The sequence below is a fragment of the Henckelia pumila genome, chromosome 1 (assembly GCF_033568475.1).
Source record: "Henckelia pumila isolate YLH828 chromosome 1, ASM3356847v2, whole genome shotgun sequence".
NCBI lineage: Eukaryota > Viridiplantae > Streptophyta > Magnoliopsida > Lamiales > Gesneriaceae > Henckelia > Henckelia pumila.
The window spans coordinates 38,106,653-38,129,693 of record NC_133120.1 but is presented as its reverse complement, the minus strand read 5'-3'; the positions used below and the strand labels follow the sequence as shown (position 1 = coordinate 38,129,693).

Here is a 23,041-nt window from a genome sequence, read left to right as displayed (position 1 = left end):
TTTTAGCACGTGCATGTTTTTACGGTAGACTGCATCTGGTATGATGTGAGTCATGACAGTTTCCATTGGTGATGAGTTACTCCTTATGGATTCGTGTCTGGGGACACTCAGCCCCTGGTTTTGCTATCACTAGGAGCGACCACAATGGTGGAGTAGACGCTATAATCAGTAGGAAAATATGGGAGCGCCACCGCGGATTAGCTATCCGGCACATCCCTGCATATTTTTGGCGCCCTGAGTATACTGTTTTACCTTGGTTTTAAATACATTTATGTGTTGCATATATTTTATATATCATTGCTTCCGTATTGAGCGTAGTCGCTCACGTCTAGTATTTTTTGTATGTCTGGATACCCCATTCGACGGGGCAGGTGTAGGTGCAGGATTGAGCACCAGAAGCTTGGGGCAGGTGTAATTCGATTGGGTTGTATATTGATTTTATTTAACCGATTGTATTCTGCCGGTCTGCTTTTATTTACGTCTTCTGCAACGATTTATTTTAAAAGCATGCTTAAATATGCTCTAACTCTGATTAGGTAGTGGATCCGGGTTGGGTCGCTACATTTATATACTAAAAAAAATACATGCAACAATTAAATATACATTTGCGGACTATTTATTTTTCTAAGGACTTGTTCGAGCTGCTGACCACTTATCTTAAACCCATAAATTTCTAGACCGGCCTTTTAACTTAAAATAGCCCATTAACACCTAGTCTGACCCATTAAATTTCTTAGCCCAACATGACTTAGCCCAATAATTCTCATGGGTCAATAGGCCCATGAAAAACTAATGGACTCACTTAAAACCATTAATTAAGCCCGAGTAATAAATTAATTAACCCAAGGCCATTTATTCTTAAATAAACTTTTAATCACTTAAATTAAAAATATCCGAACCCAACTAATATAACCCGAACCCGAAATCAACTAACTCGACCCACAAAATATTCTGACCCAACCCGAACCCATACCCGATCCCTTGACCCGACTTGACCCATGAAACAAACCCTAGCTCCTTTACCTTCTTCCACGCGTAGCCCACCATCCTACCCTACGGCCGCCTAGCTCCGGTCGCCCCTGTCGGTCACTATGGACCAGCCCATAGCCCTCGACCAGGCCCTGCATGCCATGGCCGAACCCATCTTCCCCTTACAGATCCTGCGCGCCACTTCTGCATAAACTCACGTCCAGCCCTTAGTCCAGCCCCTTCCATGGTCAAACCGCCACACCAAACCGACCCTAAGGACCATAACACAGATCCCAAAACCTGGATCAGTTAATCAGACAACCCCTTGACCAGAAACATGCCCAAAATCGAGCCATATATGTAAAAATCTACCCATGAAGAAAACCAAAAACGACTGAAACGCAGGCATAAATCAGATCACTCATGCTTAAAAAGTGTAATATGATTTAAATGGTGGCCAAGAATGGATTCGAGACGTGCCTTTGCGTTATGTACGCTCGAAACTACAATACCGTCGCATAGAACGTTGTTCGGGACGAACGTGGCTTCAAATCCTATGCTTTTCCTCAAGGTTACGTGAGATTTGTGTGCTTGAGAGTGGTGAGGCGGCTGAAGAATCTGATGGGTGCGTCTGATGCAAGGCTTGATTGAAGGTGGAGAAAGGATAATGAGCTCAAAACTTTGGTATAAGTTTGTATGAAAATTGGGTTGGGTTATAAATAAATAAGGGAAAACTAAAATTTTGGTCCCGTATGTTTGTCACTTTGCAAATTTTGGTCCTCTATGTTTTCATATTTCAGTTTTAGTCCTGTATGTTCTAATTTTTAGCAATTTCAGTCTTTTTTATTCGAAAATTCTTACGTGGCACTATACACGTCAGCTCCACATCAGCACTTCGTTGGTGCCACATCAGCGCCATATAGGAAAAAAGACTAAAATTGTCAAAAATAAAGATAGCGGACTAAAACTAAAATCTGAAAATATAGAGGACCGAAATCGCAAAGTGACAAACATAAAGGACCCAAAAAGCAATTTTCCCAAATAAATAATTGAACCAAGATTAAAAACTTTAAGCCCACTAAATATCAGTTTTAAAAACATTAATTTTCGGAATAATATATCGTGGGCTTTTAAAAGCATCTTAAAAGCCTCTAAAATGGCTTATTTTAGTGAAAATCGGGCTTCTATACATACATTCATTTATATATATATATATATATATATATATATATATATCTTAAAATAAAAATTTATAACTCTTAAAAATCCTTGTCATGAATTTTGGATAAAAACCTTTATCTCGTTCTTCCACGGTCCCGTCTACGCGATCACAAAATAACTTTTATCAAAAAAATTCATAAATTTTATAATAGAGGGTTAAATGCTAAAATAACATTTAAATCATACAAATAAATCACGTAATTCACATAATAGCACATAAAAATAATTTAAACTCTTTTTATTTATTTTTAAATTATTAAATTCCCTAGTTATGCATGCGGGTTTACGTAACGAATCTCCGGGCGTTACATCATGTGTACTCTTGGATGATTTAGTCTGGCGTTGTTGAAGTAGTTTGACCTTAGAGGAACTGATTCAGTTTAGCTCCCTAAACTGAATGTACTTTGTCATATGAAGTAAGTGCATTTGCTCAACTGCTAGATGCTACTTGATGACTTGATGATCGAGATTCTTCTTTTGGTCAAAGTCAAGTCAGTTGATGTATGCAGTTTAGCTACAAAGACTCGTTCAATTTACGTTTCCTTGCTTACGATTAGTTTCACTAAGATGTTCACTCAATTTTTTCAATTATCAAAACTTCGAATGTTCCAACAAAATCCGAATAATTTCTTTTTTCAAAAATAACGGATTATACATTCAAACGACACATACAACGAGACACTAGCATGAAAAATCTACATGATATCTTGATATGCTCTATACAAATTTTGGTAAGTGTTATATCATCTTGCTCAATTGTTAAAATATCATGACTCCTATCAATTTTGATGATTATCATATGGGGAGTGATATTTATCTTCCAATTTTTGTTAAATACACTTCATCTTTAAATTTTATAATATATATTGACAATGATACCCTTTTATTGATTTTTTTTATTTTGAGTAAATTTATTAATGATGATCTTAATTCCTAAAATAAAATACTTAAAACATTAAATGAATAAAAATACGTAAAAATTTAGAAAACAATATTATAAATCTAATTCATTACCTTAAATTATTGTTATTTTTGTTTTCGAAGGTTTCTTTTTACCGATTTGTTACCTTAAATTCATTATCATATTTTAATATCTTATTCCATATGATATTTTTATTATAAATATAAAATATTTAAATTTTCAAGTAAAAGATATATATATTTTAAAACTAAAATAAAAATTTATACAAATAATAAATATATATTTTTGCATATATTTTTCACAATAAAAAATGGTTACGTCAAATGAATAATATTCATAATATATTTTATTAAAATCATACAATTTAAATTTTGTAAAAACAAATAAAAATAATATGAAATAAAAAATTAATTTTAAGTTTTATTTAAATTGTCTTATATTCCAAAATTTTTATACCACAATATTTAAAGTATTTCTGAAAATAAATATTAATAATTTGTAAACCCTGCTAAAAATTTGGGTCAAAATATGAAAAATATTATGTAATACTACAATTATTTTATATCAATTTTTGTTTTTATGTATACATGATAGAAAATTATGGTAAACGATTGAATATTTTTAATAGTTAAACGTGAAACATATATTGCATTTAACTTTCAGTAATTAATCAATTTCATTATTATATATATATATATAAATATTCTATATATATATACTTGAAATAGAATAATGAAGATAATTATATCATTGTCAATTTATATCATAAAACTTAAAAATAAAGTGTATTTAACAAAAAAATAGAATGTAAATATCAATATCCTCTCATAAATTCTATTATACATATAATTGCAACACCATCGATGTTCCACGACAAATTACAAAACTTACATATTTCACGAATTGATTACAAAAGTTAACGAAATAAACATTTTTTTTTTAAAAAAAGGCAAAAGTGAACATTATGGTGGTAGTATTTACTACGATAATTACGATAAAAATGTAATATTAGCATAAAAAAAGGGCAACTTGCAGATAACTCCCTAAATCAAACATAACTTTCAATTTACTCCCTATATTTGTCTTTTCGAAAATGCCCTTGTCGTTATTTTAATCATTATTATTTCTTGAATTATCAAATGTGGAATCAGATTCAAAATCTTATTCACTTGATTCATCAAGATAATAAATATTTTCATCATCGGATGAAAATTCAATTGTTTCTACGGGATAGAATCCAATAGTATATATTTCTTCAAGAAGTTTAATTTTATTTTTCTTTTCGTTTCGTTTTGGACATTCATTCGCATAATGTCATTCTTCGTTGCACAACCAACATGTGCAATTCTTTCCTTTACCCTTTGGGCAAGGTGGTTTTTTGTTATCAAACTTTTTATAAAATTTTTTTTTATAAGGTTTTCTGAAGAAATTCTTTTTAAATTTCTTTTTCTTATAGGGAATAAATTTCTTATTAAAAGATTTATAAGGTTTATTAAATTTATTCTGTTTCTGTCGTTTTAAATATTTGTGTGACATGTTTGTTTTGCAATCGTATTCTTTTACTGTGAATTCCATTTTGTCACAACAAAGTTTATTGTTTTGTTTGTAGGATTTAGAGATTCTTTTATTTAGTGTTACTTCATGACATTTCTTTGTTATTATGTCTTTGATGAATTTAATAGCTCCTCCTAAAGTTTTAGCATAAGGACTAGTTAAGAATTCATCTTTACTGTATATAGGTATATTAGGTATCTTATTAAATATACTTAGTTTATAATGTTTCTTTTTATCAGCATCTATTAATTGATAATAGTTTGTTTCATAATCACAAATAAATTCTTCTAAGTAACATAAATTGCATAATTTAATATTATCTAATATAAAGATTGCTCTATTTTGTTCTATATTCTTAGCTACCAAATTAGCATCATTATTAGAAACTCCTAAAAATTCTTGGTACAAGGCATCAACAAATAGTTCGAAATATCGATGTCCTGTCATTCCTTGTGGTAGATTAGTAATTACTAGATTTTCAGCCCAAGTTCTTACTGCTCCTACCAGTGTCATTTTTATCATCCCATGAGTTAAAACTTGAATATTCTCACTTTTGTCTAATAATGGTGTTAATTGAATTTGTACTGATAGTTCATTTGCCCAATGATCTATCTTTGATTTTCTTTCTTTGGCTGTTGAACATCCTAAATCTAAGATATTTTGTTTCACAAATCCTGATGTTTTTGATTCTCTAAGAATATCTCTAACAACTTTATAAGATCCAGAGTATTGGTCTCTGTTATATTTAAATTCTTCATCATCTCTTCCACCACTACCTTCTACATTCGTTCGTAGATTTAATCGTGGTCTAGAATCATCTTCAGATTCTGATTCTGAAATATCCATATCTCTGTATTGTTCTGAGTCCTGATGTGAATGATATAATTCTTCTGTATTTACTCCTATTTGTTCAAAATCAGATGAGTTGGTTTCACTAAACATCTCCATACTTATGTTTGCCATAACTAAGGGGATTTCTATACCATGATTCAATTTTGAATGGTGGTTCTTCTTCCATTTTTCTTTTTCCTTTATCTATTGAAAGAACTTCCTTAAGATAGTTTAATATTTCATTACTATGTCTTTCTTGTTCAATTATTAATCTAGTCGTTGCTAAATCAATATATTCTTTGAAATTCTTCTCTAATTCTTATATTGATAGATTGATCTTATTAATATTATTTTCTAAATCTCCTAGATCTTTTTCTAATTTTATTAAGGACGTCATTGCGATGAGGTTGACTCATTAACAATAGCTTGTTTAATTTTAAGAATATTTTGATTCATGGTTCCAATCTTATCAAGAATATCTTCATCATTTCTAGCAAATGATAATGATCTTCTTGGTACAGACTGTTTTGTGATTTTGAGGTCATCTGAACTCCATCTTTTATAGGGATTTATTTCTTCAATAAATGCTTTTCGAGGGTGTTCAATTCTTGTAATATTTTCAAACATTCTTTCAACAGAAATAGTTGGTTTTGTTGAAATTATTCCTGTTTGAGAATTATTACTTATTGCTAAACCGACAACATAGTTTATATTGATCGGATGGTTTCCTGTTAACATAAGATTATTTCTATAAAAGTAATAATCTAATGTTAAAACGTCATTTATATTTTTATCAAAAAGAGATATATTGTATTGTGGATAAATACAAAATTTCATCTTTTTGTAACATAAATTTCCTTCAATTTTTCCAAGGATAGAATCCTCGAAATTACGTATTCTTTTGTCACGAACTGTTATTTCAATTGGTGTATCTATTCCTTCTCGGTAGTAAGCTGATATTATTATTTCAATTCCTCCGATATGAACATATTTCAGTTCAGATCGTTCTTTTTCACTGGTTTTTGCCATGATGGTATTAATATCTTGAGTTGTTAATAACTTCAGAGTATTAGACATTGATTCGTTATTTATTTTACAAGATCGTTCTTTTGTACGAATCGAATAATAAATTAAATTTTTCCTGGAATTAATAAAATTTGAAATCTTACTTAGTATTCCTGGTTGGTCTATTAGATTTGTTTTTGAATTAGAAAACCCTGTTTTCTGTATTTCAGCAAACTTGCTTTGATTGAATATAATATTCAAATTATACTCTTGGTTTTCTTCAGATTCTTCAGATTCATCGACCAGGTTGTTTTGATTTGGAATTGTTACTTCTGTCATTTTAACAGATGATAGAACTTCTTAATTTTTTTAAGGCTATTAAAAGCCTTTTTGTCTAATCTATCTATTCTAATAAATTCTGAAAATCTTCGAAACTATCAATTGAAGATTGACAATTTTTAAGATGTTTCAAATTGTTTTCACAATTTTCTATATCAAAATTTATATTTTGAGAATATAAATTAAAGATATTTATTTTTGTATTTTCATACATTTTTCCATTTAGTAAAAATTGTTACTTTTATTATTTTGTTTTTGTTGATCGGATTTCGATAACAAAGTTTGTTCTTATTCATAACATATTGTTATGTCTTCAGTTTCATCGTTTTCAGAAATTTGAATTATCATTTTTCAATTGCTTGAAAAATGTTCTTTTTTATGATTTTTGAAATAAAAGGTTTGGAGTTCTTTTATTTTATTCCATAATTGATCTATTTGACGTAAATCTTTTAGTAAGATTATTTTATCAAATAAATTTTTAATCTCAATATCTAAAGTTAATCCAGGCATTAATAATTTGTTTTATTTAAGCTCTGATACCAGGTTGTGAAATTCTTCAAATTCTTATGAATTTTCTTATTCATGGATTTACAGATCTGATTCATGGATTTTCAGATCTGATTCATTTATAACAGATAAATGTTTTCATATTAGTTTGGTTCCATTCATGGATTATTAATACAAATTTTAGTTGATAAATTGATTCAAATATGGTTAAATCAGAAGTATTTAAACGATATTCACGAAATGTATCATATTCATGATCATCTTCTATTTCGAACCAGTTTTTTATTATTAATCTTCCATTTCTTATAAAGGATGATGATATGATTAATGTATTTTGACTATTTCTTTGAGTTAAGGGCTGCAAGAGGTTTAGGAAGGTTACCTTGTTTGAATGAATCTTGGTTTTGAGCAGAGGCCAAATCCTTGCTTTCCCTTAACGATCACTTGATCAACTGGTACTTGCTCTATGGATCTCCAGGTTTACTCTTAACCATGAATATTCAATGATTGGTTTCCAACCTTATCCTCCTTACGCCCTGCTTGTTTAGTTATTAGCCATAAGGCTTATTTTGTTTCTGATTTTATGTTTCTTAGTTTCTGATAGTTTTCATACGTCTTGTATGAACCAGATTGTAAGAAACTTTAAGAAGAGAGAGATACTCAAACTTCACTTACCTTTTTTACAGCACAAAACATCTCCTTTTATAGGCGTGGAGAAACGCATACATAATTAAAAATAAAAGAAAAGAGGGGGGACCACCCGACACTACATAATGGAAACAGCTCATTTTACATCTGAGTGGATGCCTTTAACATGTGGTGTGGTCCACGATTTCATTTGTTTTTACATTGTGTCACTCTCTGAATCACTGGTGCATTCGGACCATTTCTTTATTGGTTTGTCTTCTTTGACAGCTGGTTTGTCCTCTTTGACATCTGCTTCTTCTGTCTGAATGGGTTGGCAATGTTCACATTTGTGAGTGGATATCATTGTTCTTAGTCTTTGACATAACATTTGTTGGGTTTCTCGGGTCATGTCAACTCTTGCTTCATAGATTGGAGCTTCGAATTGAGCTAACATGGCTTGTTCTTTCTTTTGGATTGTCTCCTTGTGTCTATTAGTTAATAAAATTTTACTGGTTGCAAAATTTATTTTAACCTTTGAGTTTCCATCAATCTTTCCTGTCTTTGAGATCATATCAATCAATGTCTTTATTCTTATCTCAGGAAGTGTTGAGATATCTATTACTGGTTTCTCTTCATTTGATCCTTCGAATAAGAACTTGTCTTTTTGTTTTCGACATTGAATATATACCATTGGTTGATAGAATTTGTTATCATCCCAATCTGCAAGGGTTGAGTGAATACTCAATGTTAATACTGGATTGTCCTTAAAGACTGCTTTCTTGAACTGGATGATACTATTTCTCAACTGATATGGAAATAGTTCTATTTCTTGATTGTTGGGACTGACTTCCAGTCCACTTAATAATCCATTTGAAAAAAATCTTGCGACTTCATGCGCTGGAGCACCTTGCAGTGTTCTTGCTCTTGATATGCTCTGTGTGTCACTAGTTTGTAGCCAAGATTCTGCAGATGGTTTGGCTATTCTCAAATAGTTTAGTGTTTCAAAGAATTCAGTCTTGAGTTTTTCTGAAAAATTTGTTTTCTCAAAAATTGGTTTTTGTGGTCGCAGATTGACCATCTTTCTTTCTTTCTTTTCAAGGGCACTTTTAAACGTCCTTTCTTCTTTTTTATTTTTCTCGGTGCTGGCTGTGTCCACCGGTTCTTTTTTCTTTTCTTTTTCTTTGTCAGTGTTGGCTGTGACCACTGACTGTTTCTCTTTTATCTCCATTATTTTGTCAAATGGAGTTGCCATTTTGATTGGTGTTCTTGGTGAGGATGATGATGATGAAGTTATCATCTTTTCTTCTGTCCTTTGAATTTTTCTACTCAAATTCCTTTCTTTTAGTTGAAGAATTTGAATTTCTTCCTGCAATTCAATCAATTGTTTTTTTAATTGACTTAGTTGCTCCATCTTGATTATACTCTGCACAAGAAAACATATTTATATATATAATGGTTAGTAAAATAACTCTTTTCGTGAGTAATTCGGATAGTTTTATTATGCGTATCATTGCATTTATAAATTTTTTTGCAAGAATTAAATCAATCTTAAATTGATTATTTTACTCAAAGAGTAATTTATGTTTCTGAATATAAATCTCATTTCATCAATTTATATTCCCCATGCTTTCTGAGGCATGTTCGGATGACTGAAAGTCATAAAATAATTCATGTTTCTGAATATAAATCTCATTTCATCAATTTATATTCCCCATGCTTTCTGAGGCATGTTCGGATGACTCACAGTCATTTTCTGGATCACTTAGGATCTCCTTTATTATTCCGTTACTACGGATAGTATAGTTTGGATGAAGTTCTCTGGTTAATGCGTCGGGTAATGAATTATCTGTTCCTTTGACATGTTGGATCTCGAACTGATAATGGTTCAATTCCAATTTCCATCTAATTAGCCTTGCTGCATTTCTCCCTGCATTTCTTGATATTTTCCTTGTTTTGAAATATGTTAAATTCATATTATCTGTTCTTACTAAAAACGGTTTAGAAATAAGATAAATTTCATAAGTTCTAATTGTGAATATTAAAGCTAATAATTCTTTTTCATTCGAATGATAATTTAATTGTGCACCTTGAAAAGTTCCTGATATATAGTTGCATAATTCTTCATTATTTCTAGTAGCTGTTTTAGTAAGTTCTTCTAAATTTCTTTCTCCAGTATAAGCTTTTAAACATGCTCCCCAGTATTCATCTGAAGCGTCTGTTTCAATTATTATTATATCTTTATTTGAAGGAAAATATAATTCAGGAAGATTACTAATTATTTTCTTTTTAATAGTGTCTATGTAATTAGTATCTTCTTTCAACCATTTCCACTTATAGTCATGTTTAAGTTTTACCTGAAGAGGTTTTCTGATTTCTGCAAGTTTCTTAATGTAATTTCCAGAATAAGTTAATAATCCTAAAAATCTTCTTAATTGATCTTTATCCTTGATTTCACTAGGAAAATCATGAATTTTCTTAAGTATATGCGGTTGTAAACAATGTTTTCCATCTTCTATTTGTAATCCTAAATAATTTATTTTTGTTTTGAATAATTGTGCTTTCTTTTCAGAAAGTATAATTCCATCTTTATGACAAATATCTAAAACTGTCATGAGATCTTTATAATGTTGATCTAGTGTTTTTGAATAAATTAATATGTCATCTATATAAACGCAACAAAAATCTATATATGATTTAAAAGATTCATCCATATATCTTTGAAAGATACCTGGTGCTTGTTTAAGTCCGAAAGGTAATACAGTCCATTGATACTGTCCTTTTGGACAACTGAATGCTGTAAGTAATTGTGTTTGTGGTTCTAGTTGAATTTGCCAGAATCCTGATTTATAATCTAAACTGAAAAAATATTTCATTTCTCCTATATAAGATAGTAAATCATTCTTATTTGGGATATAATATCCATCCATAATTGTTGCTTTATTCATCTTTCGATAATCAATTACCATTCTTTTCTTATCAGTATCTTTCTTACTGACATAAAAGGCTGGTGAAGAGTGTGGACTTTTACTAGGAATGATTATCTTAAGTTTTAATAATTCTTGAACTTCTTTTTCAAATATTTTTGCATCATCCATGTTACATCTTCTTGGTGCTTCACGGATTGTGATATTAGAGTCTTTGAGTTTTATTGAAGCAATGAATTGTTTTCTTTTCTTAATTTTATCCTGAGGATTTTCAGAACATATATCATGAAATTTCCTCATGATTTCTTTTTCAGGATTAATCGTTAAAATATTTTCTATTTTTAGTTCTATTGGATTTGTATTTCGTTTATGAAAATTCTTTGTAAATCCTTCATTTCCTACGCGAAATGCTGTTCGTATTTTGGGAATGTAAATCATTGATGATCATTTGTTTAAAGTTATGTGATCTTCAAATTGTGTAAAGTGAAGATATTCTCTTAAAAAGTTATTTCCTATTATAATGTCCATTCCTGATTCTATTTGATATATAATGGGTATTACAAATTTTGTTTCTTCTATTTCTATTTTTAATTTTTCTGCTACTGTATTAAGCATGATTATTGATCCATCTCCTATTCGAACTTTTAATCCTTTATCATATTTCTTCCAATAATGATTTGGAAGTATATGCTTGCTTCCTAAACACATACTTGCTCCTGTATCAACATAAGCATGTATATGATATGGTTTATGTTCTTTGATTTTAATTTGAATTTTTATATATATACTATTTGGATTAGTTTTGTTTTTATTATCCATTCTCTCATTTTTTTTAAGAGATAATGATAAAATTGGTATTTAGAAACAAAAGTTTCTCTCTCCAGAAAGTTGAAAGTAAGTTTTATTTATGTAGGGATTTATAAATAAGTTATAAAGTGTTTTAGGAAGTGATTGAAAATTAACCCATAAAAAAATCATGTTTTTTTTTGGATTATCTCACAAAATTAAGAATTTCTATTGTGAATATAGTTTATACTTTGATTTTATTTTTTGAATAATGTAGTATATTTTCTATTTATCATGGTGAGAGTGTAGTTAAGAAAGGAGATAACAAAAAATATTACTCCCTCTGTCCCATATATGTTGTCTTGTTTTAGTTTTCACACGAATTAAAAAAAAATTATTGAAAAAATAAATTTTATATAAACTTCCTATTTTATCGCTATTTAATGTATTAAAAAATAATTGCACAATTTTCAAGATGTAGTTAATAGAAATATATTATTAAAGATGTTTAAAAAAACATTACTAAATATGATGTATGACTATATATTTAAGACAAACAAAAAAGAAAACGTGAACAATATAATTCGAAGGGCGTATTAATCAAGCGCATTTTATGACATGCTATGGTCACAATTTCGACCAGAAAAATATCTCTAACTGGATTGATCGCAAAAATTCATATACAAAGCTATGGGGAATGGAAAAAGAAGTTGAATCTTTTGGAAAATATACACATTAACTTTATTTATTTTAATTTTTTTTTTCCGACAGGACTGCTTCTCGTCGCACGGATTAGACCCGCCCTCGATCCCAACGATCCCAACTAGTTTAGAACAAATGCTAAAGCTTTTTGAGTATGCGAAGTAAAGAAGCAAAATGGAAACTAAAATCCAAAACCCATCCTGTGTTTAAATCTTGAGTTCAACTCATCTAAAGATGGAAGCTTGCAGCCAGTTTTCAAGATTCTGCCCCACCAAGCCTTTATCTCTTCCTGCACACACACTGGAAGAATTATGGATAGATACACAGATACAGTATTATGACTAAGGAACAAGACGAGCTCACTTGCTCGAGGTATCATAAGAGTTCAAACTTGGATTCGAGAGTAACTCGAGCCCAAAATAGTTGATTTTTCAACCAAGGAAAATATAGATAGTGCTCAGCTCTATTCAGTTCATTAATCTTGATAAGGTATGAGCCAAATATGAAAATGGCAGTAACATTCAAGTCTTGTTAATCTGGAGAAGTTCAAAACAAGAAAAGGGGAAACATGTAAGTCCATATCTTTCAAGCTGTACGTCGGCCCGTGAGCACTGATATCACTTTTTTCATATAAACACCGTATCTTTTCAGCTATAAACAGTTGTATAAGATTGCTAAGCTAATTGATGAGGTAATAAGAAGTCGTCGTAGACTCATAACCCTTTCATTAAACGGCAAACATATTTAAGGAAACTTTGCATACCTCTAGAAAGTCATCATTGGAGATGTATTGACTCCCAATGGAGGATTTGATCCCTCCAATGTCTACTAAGAGAGACTTCTCAGGCCTGCAAACAATGTTTTCTCGAGTATCTCCTACGATTATGAACATTGAAACAGAAGAATCAATGAGCACTTCTAAAAATAAACTCAACTTATTTTTACTTCCATCCTGAAATGTTTGTAGCATACCTATTATGCAAGCAACACAATAACCTGTTCCACCTAATCCAGATTCCAACTTTGCAAGCCTCAAGCGCAAGAAAAAACCGTTCAAATGTGTGAAAGAGACATGGGAATCAGTCCATCTGAAATCATGTAAAAAACAATTCATCAAACTCGTGAAAATTTAGCCAAAAAATCTTACAAAACAAAGAAAAGTATAGTCATCATGAGCTGATATATTCATATACTTACCAAGACGCGAATTTTAGCAAAGAAAACATAAGAAAATATAGTCATCAAGAGAATATGTTCTTGCCTCAGAATGTTCACGCGAGACAGACGTAATTTCCTTATAGCATGAAAGATCTCAGCCGGCGCATCATTATTCTTTGAAGTTACCATGCTAAGGAAGGGAAAATCTCGACCTCTATTTTCTTTAAATTCATTCTCCGAATGGGATGTAATAATAATTTCTTTAGGATTAATGCCCGATGCATGCTTTTCTGATCGACAAAGCTTATTTGCCAATCCCAAGGGACATGAATTTGCCCAATGATCGAATTGAAAACATCTAATGCACAAAGAACTAGATTTTTCTATCATGTCATACGAACTGGTTTTAACCAAGAGTTCCTCGATTTCGGTTTCTGTTACCTCAGGACATTCACGCAAATCATGACTACTTTTGCCACAGAAGAAACACATGGACGAACGATTTAAATTTGTATCCCGTTTTGTTGGTACATTGCGCTTGAGGGCATCCAACCGTCTTGCAAATACAGATGCCATTGCCTCTGAACTTCCGCAAAATTCTGGAGTAGGATGTGTAGGTCTTAATTTATGTGTGCACTTACCATCAGAAGAGACCTCGGGGTTAGATGCAACCCTTTGAATCTCTTTTGAGGAAGCATATACATGTTTTTCGTGAGAATTGGCCATAGACTTTGAATGATTCTGATCATTAGAAAAAACATTATTTATCTGAATGTCGGATATTACATTCAGATACTCGGTGTGGCGTTCAACTGCCACTTGATTAGACTCATTGCCCTTGCCTAGCTGAGGAGTTTTGGTAGAAAGGCGAGTAATCCACAAACTGGTAAGATAATTACTTTTTCCAGGCAAGTTACTCATTGCCAATGGAGAACTTGGAGCTATATTCCCTGCAGTTCCATCACATGTCAGGATTTCTCCTGCAACTTTATTTTCCGCCAAATTAGTCTCGTAAGCAAATGGAGTACAAGCCATATCTGCAGATAATACCCAGGGTTGATTTGGCTGACCAACAATATTTCTTGATATACAAGGATTTTCTTGTACATTCGACACAACAATCCGCTTGCAAGTGTTGTCACCACCACCATGATATGATCTTGTAGGATGCTCGGTTGATGTATTGTCGGCCACTACAGGTTCTTCAGATTCTTGTATAGAAAAATTTTCCACTGGAGCAACTGTTTCAGGTCTCTTGGTGTCTTCACAATACAAGGACTGAAACATAGTTTGGAATCCCATATTTAGGTTTGGAGAACCATTTGTTTGGATGCACGCAAAAGTTTCCAGATCATCCTCAGCTTGCACGTCATTCAAGCAAGAGAGGGTGAGACCCAGAGCAGGAGGCTCTTCTTTACAGGAATCTGTCAAACCTTTCACCATGTTCGATATCCAGTTCATAAAAGAGCTATGAGGTTTTATCATGGACGTTGAACCATGACTGCCTTGAGTTCTCATCCTTTTGCTACTATGGATAGAATCTTGATCGCAGCTCTGTCTCTTTACACCCCTTGACAAAAACCTGACTCTATTACAACTTTCCACACTCTCATTGCTGCCATCATCATCATCATCATCATCATTAGCCAATCTTCGGTAAATATCTCCGTCGGATAATGCTGTCTCCTTGCCCTTTTCTTGATACAAACAAACCTCGTTGTTAGGTGGAGATGGAAGTCTCATTTCTCCTAAACTCTGAGCCTCCTTCACAATTGGATTACACAAGTCATTTTCAGCAGAGGCCTCTAACTTAGAACAAAGTATGTCAGCCTTATTCTGCTTGAACCCTCCGTTGGCCGATGCTTCTTTATCATGTGGCTCCATCGGGGATTGTACATTGACATTTTTGGATAACTTTGTTGCATTAGGTTTGGAACAAGATGCAACCTCTAATTCCACAATATTGTTGCCTCTAGCATTATATGCGTCATCCTCCTCCATGTATTTGTTTTTCTTGTAAGAATCCTCTACCTGAATAAAACTGGGAATGCGAGCTCTCTCCTCTTCTACATCACCAGTGTCTGCTAAATAACAATTCATAAGCATCTAATAGACAAACTATTGAATCGATACTAGAAGACATCAACAAATCGACTTCAGAGTAGTAGCATCATAAAACAAAATCAAGTGAACATTTACCTTGCAGAGCTGAGAATAATTTCTCTTTAACCATATTAACCAATGGAACTAAATTGGTTTGGTTTTGGTTAGTTCATCAAATTGGTTTATAATATTTCATTATACTGATTAGTTCATTGTGGTGTCAGTTTTTTTTCTCAAAAGCAAACTACGGGTTTTTTTTTTGTTTTTTGGTATGCATATTTCAGCTTGGTTGGTTTGAAAATGTTGACTAGCTCAATTTGGGAAATCAGTTTTGTGAAATATCGGTCGACTAGGTTATATTAGAAATTCATTTGGCTTATTCATCTTTGGACAATTCTATTTAGTAGGTAACTGAAGTGATATATAACCAACCCCTCATTGTGTTTCACCGAAAAGAACAAAATTGACTTACTTTCTCCAAGCTTGGTCTCCAAATTTGGCATTGGTGATGACAAAGTCAATATTCCATCATCCATAGCTACTTTATCTCCCACCCCCACGGATCGGTCACTCTGAGATGGAGAGGATACCTTAACGCTAGGTCCCACGTTCCACAGGAGAAACGGTTTTTTATCAGCTAAGCTAGAATCAGCACATTTAAGACTCAAACCTTTATGTGGCGACCAAACTAATTCTGATAGTGGATCAGATGCTGCAAATGCCATGTCCACCTTTAATTTTGCATTTACACCTGCACCGGACACATTGTTTGACTCCGTTTGGACCCGGTAATTTGCAGAACCTAAAGCAAGTGCTAAGTCTAAGTCTTCATCATTTTTATTCATTATCAGTAGCTTGTCATTCGTGAACATAAATCCTGAAATAGCAAACAAATTAGTGACTTTATAAACTTCCAAATATACATAAAGAACAAACTCAAAGTGGCATAGATGCAATCCTTACAATTAACATATGATTAAGACTTAAGAGTGAGCTTAAGTAACGTGTTTTACATAAATGTCATGTACTACTTCCATGGATCCCAGCAAGTGTGACTCTACATATAAGCTCCACTAGAAATATTTCAGATCTTTTCTTGCCTTGGGAAAATAAGTTAGACCTCTCCTACAATCCAACGGGACAAAAATTGTTTTACTAGACGAGAGGGGGGGCCTATATTTTGTTCTAAGGGGCTGCTAATTAACTTTGGCCATAAAAATTGAGTTTAATACTCTTCACAGTAAAAATTCGAGGGGAACTTAAGATTTCAAAATAAAAAGGGATGATGCACATGAAATTGGGAGAAATTATTTTCATTTTGGACGCTTAACTATTGCAGTGCAAGGCTCATAGGTGCTGAAAAGAAACCAGAAATCTGAGAAGCCATTGTCTTAAATGATTCTGGACTTAAATAATTGTATGACAACAAACACAAAAAATTTGAATTAATAAAACCAGTGCCCATGTCACAATAATTTCATAACATTTTTAAAAAGATGTTCAATATATTTTGCTCCCCAACAACTAATCTTCTAGATCAATCCCTGAAGCAACATCGCATATGCATATTAATTTATATAGAATCTACTCAAAAGATAGATTAAATCACGGATGACGAAGCGAGGAGGAGATGACCAGCATGGAGGGTCGCCTTCTATGTTGTTAAACCTTCCTATCCATAAAAGACATACCAATATTATCTCTTACAAAGTCAGGCCAACGAGAAGAGGCTCGAGCAATTAGAAAATTTTAAAACTTGCACGGAGAAGTCTCAAACCAAATGTCTGAAGATTTTTAAAAACAAAATTTTGAAGGAAAAGTCGGCGAATGATCAACTCCAGTAAAAATTCAAGCAATTAAACAATAAATATAAGAATTTTTCGGCCAAAAGCTGTACATAGAAGTTAAACTTGTGATTGCACGTACTGCAAACAAAACAAGAAAATCATAACCTAAACATATACACGTTCAAGTCACAGCAAACCAAAAACCACGAGATCCAGTAATCGAAAACCCCAAAGCAATTGAATTTAAAACAAATCACAAAAAAAAAAAAAAAACCAGTTATCCACCTGTGCTTCAAGTTTCAAGAAATTGCATGGCATCCCTTTTCAAATCTATTGTGAACCAAACCATAAAGTTGCTTTCTTGGAGGCCATACAACAAAAACCCACAATCCTTAAAGTCTTATTCAATCAAGAAATCTTCAGATCTTTAAAAAAAACCTCCAAGATTAAACAGTCCATACTTCAATGCATACAACAAGAAAACCATCCTCAAAAACCCCTTTAAAAATCCAAATAGACCTAATACCTTTTTCAGCCCTTTAAACAATCCATTCCAGCTGAATCAAACCATTTTTCCCACGTATGAGATTTTTTTTCTTTATTTGTTTTTCACAGAAGAAAAGCTCCAAAACAGTGGAGAAATTAGGAAGAAGAAGAAAAGAAATGTATTAAAACTGGACTGCTGATCCAAAAGGAATGAACTGAGAGAGAACAGAAGCAGCAGTTCAAAGGTGACAAAATTGACGCGGTTGTGGTCGATATGCCGCCACGTGGACCGTTGCATGACAACCCCACAAAAGTCCAGCAGTTATTTCTTGAGTTTCGTACTTCGGTTTCTTATTTAATTTTAATTTCTTTTACACGAACACCAATCTACGCTGAATTTCAATTTGAATATATCTATTTTTTTTAATAACCTTTTTTTTATTACATTTTGAATCATAAGATATCTATTATAATATTTTTTTAATAACGTTTTTATTAGACGGAGATTTTATTTGAATTGCAAGATATCTTTTTTTTTTAATAATGTTTTTTATGGGACGTCAATTTGAATCATAAGATATTTATTTTTTTAAAATAACGTTCAAGTAACGTCCAGTACCATATACATCAATATTTACATGATTGTTTTCAATTATATTACGGATTTTGTAATCAATTTATCATAAAATTTTAATAAATAAAATTTTTGTATTGAATTTATTTTTTATTTTTTGTACTGAATTTTTGTGATATAAGAATTGATGTATAACTATTGACGTACATGTAGCATCACTCTTTCTTTCATAACTGGATTTCAATTATTTTAAATAGTCACTTTGATCGTGATTTCGTGGTTATAAATAACTTATGTTATAAATTAATATTTTTGTTATTTAAATTGGAAAATTAAATATATAAGATAATAGTTACAAGTGATAAATAATAAGTTTATTAGAATATAAAAGTAAGAGCATTTTTTTTTTATCTATTTAAATGATTGAGTTGGATCTAAAGATTCACTTTTCCCGTGCTTGAGATGTTTATATGAACTCGTTGAAAAACATATATGTCTTAGATATACCTTTCTCTACCAAAAAAATGCTTTAAAATATCGGTGCGTCATTATATGATAAGATATGAAATTATTATATCCAATTAGTGTCAGGATCGATTGTCTACTACTTCTGTTATAGTGAGTACAATAGAGTGACCAACTGAATCTTCTTTCTTTATTGTTGATGTTAATTGACCAACAGATATACTTGTGCGGAAACAAGTCAACTAACAGATTAGAACTTGTATCAAATGTCTTTACTGGTTGTGTGTGTTCAACAGAAAGTAATCAACACAACAATTTATTTTTAGATGTTCGGAGACTCAACTGCTCCTACGTCACCCTTTCTTCTATTTTCAGAAGGTATCACTAGAAGACTTTGAGTATTACACAAATTTGCAACACCCTACCTCAGCTAGGACTTACCCCACAACCTAAAACTGAGACTCTTAGCCTTAACTCAAGAACTCAATCATCCACTGATTCTTGTTACAGAGGTTTGCATCACCTCAACTGTATAAGAATGTACAGTGTTTACAACTTAACACTTCACACAAAATGATCTTAACTGATCTGGTCTACTTGATGCGTGTGTTTGTGTTATTCAACTCTTGAATATTTTCTGTATAGGCTTTGAACTCTTCTACCGAATGTCTATGAACAACTGAGCCGGCCGTTTTTTGCTACTGCCTTTGGTCTCTATTGCTACAATGCAACAGATATATTTAATTTGAATCAAGAAGACCGCTTTTTGCTACTGCCTTTTGATATGAATTCTTAATGTATGAAAGGCAAACACGACTATATTAAAATCGTACCCTCAATCCAATAACAAAAGAAATCAAAAAATTGCCCAATCTTGAAAACAAGTAAATGTTTTGGATTATTCACCTCTAGTTTACTTGAAACTAGCAACAAACAATCACGAAAAAAACAATTGATCACAACGGGACCTTCAAAAAACCTGTTTTTGACAACCCACAAGGATAATCAATCGACAAACGCCACAAAGTATGAACTTTGATAAGTTTGATTTTTGAACAAAGCACAAAACTTCATTAAAAATTCTAGAAATAATTTTACGTATAAAAATCTGAAATCTTAATTGTATTCAATAATGAATGTTTGTTGTATTTATAATACAACTACAAAAATAATAAAAGATATCGCAAAATATATCTAAAGATATAATAATATCTCCTAAAAGTTTCCTAGTAGGAATAAAAGACTCAAAATAGGAAAATAATGCCAAAAATATCAAAAAGTCTCGCACACACACAAAACGCCGAACTGTGTGAGAGAGAGTGCAGGCGCGGGCGCGCATAGGTTCTGTCTGGAAATCTTGAAAACATTCGGAACAGGCGCGGGCACGCACAAGGTTCTACCTGGAAATCTTCAAAATTGCAATGATGCGCGGGTGGGCGTGGAACAAGGCGCGGGCGCGCATGCTTCACGGACTATGTCACTTATTTTTGTGTTTTCTTTGACATTTTCTCCACTTTCTTGATGTCTTTGGACTTCAATAATATTTTAACATCCCTCAAAGTGATCTTCAAGCATTCCAATGCCTTCTTGACAATTCATCATCAACGATTGAAGCGCATCTTTGAATCTCTTAGCTCGACCTCTCGTAATTGGTCCTCTTGGCATTTTCAATGGATCCTTAGCCACTTGATCAACATGCGAGCTATTCATGATTGCATCATCCTCCCCTTCTTGAAAAGGATTTGACATCAAATCTCGATCATCACCTACATCAAACAACGATAAGTCAGAAACATTAAAAGTAGTACTTACATTATAATCACCTGGTAAGTCTAATTTGTAGGCGTTGTCATTGATCCGCTCCAAAACCTGGAAAGGTCCATCACCCCTAGGTAGAAGCTTTGAACGTCTCTTTTCCGAAAACCGCTCCTTTTTCAAATGCAACCACACCCAATCACCCGGTTCAAATACAACCCTATTTTTACCTTTATTTGGTTGCTTTGTGTATTGCAAGTTTTTTTTTTTAATGTTCGCCTTAACTTTCTCATGCAAATTTCTCAAAAATTCAGCCTTTTTCTTTCCATCCATTTTAACCCTTTCACTTATAGGCAAATACATTAAATCCAACGGGGTTAAAGGATTAAAATCATACACAATTTCAAATAGTGAAAAATTTGTAGTAGAATGCACACTACGATTATATGCAAACTCAACAAATGACAAACATTCCTCCCAACTATTCAAATTCTTTTTAATTATAGTACGCAACAAAGTTCCTAACGTCCTATTAACAATCTCAGTTTGACCATCCGTTTGAGGATGACATGTAGTCGAAAAAAGTAGTTTAGTACCAAGTTTGCACCATAATGTTTTCCAAAAGTAGCTCAAGAAACGAGTATCTCTATCAGACACAATACTCCTAGGCATGCCATGCAATCTAACAATTTCATTAAAGAACAAGTCCGCAACATGAGATGCATCATCAGATTTATGACACGCAATTAAATGAGCCATTTTTTAAAATCTATCAACCACCACAAACACAGAATCCCTCCCCTTCTTAGACCTAGGTAATCCTAAAACAAAATTCATAGAAATGTCGACCCATGGTTCACTAGGAACAGGAAGTGGAGTATACAATCTATGTGGTTGTGTCTTAGACTTAGCTTTCCTACAAGTCACACACTTCTCACAAATATTCTCAACATCATGCTTCATATGTGGCCAATAAAAATTTTCATGCAAAGTATCATAAGTTTTAGCCACACCAAAATGTCCCATCAAACCACCCTCATGTGACTCCCTAACAAGTAACTCACAAATGGACGATTTAGTCACACACAACTTATCTTTCTTAAACAAATATCCATCATGCATGAAAAATTTATCATTTGGACCATGCAAACATGACGCATAAATCTCACCAAAATCAAGATCACTACCATATAAATCTTTCACATACTCAAATCCTAAGAACTTAGAATCTAGAGTAGATAAAAGAACATACCTTCGTGATAGAGAATCCGCTACCACGTTTTCCTTCCCTTGCTTGTACTTGATAATGTAGGGAAAAGTCTCTACAAACGCCACCCACTTGGCATGTCTCTTGTTCAGCTTTTGTTGTCCTTTGAGATGCTTCAAAGACTCATGATCCGTATGAATCACGAATTATTTTGGCCTTAAATAATGCTACCACGTTTCAAGCACTCGAACCAAGACATAGAATTCCTTGTCGTAGGTAGGATAATTCAACGCTGCTCCACTTAGCTTCTCACTGAAGTATGAAATTGGCCGTCCACCTTGCATCAAAACACCGCCAATTCCTACACCTGACACATCACATTCAATTTCAAAAGTATTAGAAAAATCAGGTAATACAAGTAAAGAAGCATTAATTAATTTTTGCTTACTAATATCAAAAGACTTCTCTTGCTCCTCGCCCTAATGGAATGGAATGTTTTTCTTGATCACCGCAGTCATAGGAGCCACCAAAGTGCTGAAATCCTTCACAAATCTCCTATAGAAACTTGCAAGACCATGAAAACTCCGAACTTGACCAATAGAAGTAGGCGTTGGCCAATCTCGAATTGCACTTACCTTGTCCTCATCAACTTTGACACCTTGAGCACTCACAACAAAACCAAGAAACACAAGTTCTTTTGTACAAAACAAACACTTTTTCAAGTTAGCATACAAATGTTCAGCTTTTAGTGTGATTAGCACAATTCTCAAGTGTTCAACATGCTCATCAAATATTTGCTATACACCAAGATATCATCAAAGTATACCACAACAAATTTTCCAATATAAGCACGCAAAACATGATTCATCAACCTCATAAAAGTACTACGTGCATTAGTTAACCCAAATGACATAACCAACCACTCATACAACCCATACTTAGTTTTGAAAGCAGTTTTCCATTCATCACCTTTTCTCATCCGAATTTGATGGTAACCACTTTTAAGATCAATTTTACTAAAGATGCTAGAACCATGAAATTCATCCAACATATCATCTAGTCTAGGAATAGGAAGCGTACACTTGATGATAATATTGTTAATGGCTATACAATTCACAC

General features: G+C 32.4%; 1 protein-coding gene across 2 annotated transcripts; it reads right to left on the bottom strand.

Moving 5' to 3' along the window:
- Window positions 1-12,265: 12,265 nt before the first annotated feature.
- On the bottom strand, window positions 12,266-18,122 carry LOC140884010 (uncharacterized). Of its 2 annotated transcripts, XM_073290681.1 has the most exons (7): window positions 17,962-18,122; window positions 16,319-16,525; window positions 16,121-16,220; window positions 13,649-15,626; window positions 13,360-13,475; window positions 13,151-13,263; window positions 12,266-12,676 (listed from the first exon to the last, which is right to left on the bottom strand). In XM_073290681.1, exons 3-7 carry the CDS (start codon window positions 16,182-16,184, stop codon window positions 12,569-12,571), a joined length of 2,379 nt encoding a protein of 792 aa, XP_073146782.1. In that variant the 5' UTR covers window positions 16,185-16,220; window positions 16,319-16,525; window positions 17,962-18,122; the 3' UTR covers window positions 12,266-12,568. The 2 variants fall into 2 exon arrangements, with proteins under 2 accessions (XP_073146782.1, XP_073146775.1); XM_073290674.1 differs by having other exon boundaries at window positions 16,121-16,525.
- Between the last annotated feature and the right edge of the window lie 4,919 nt (window positions 18,123-23,041).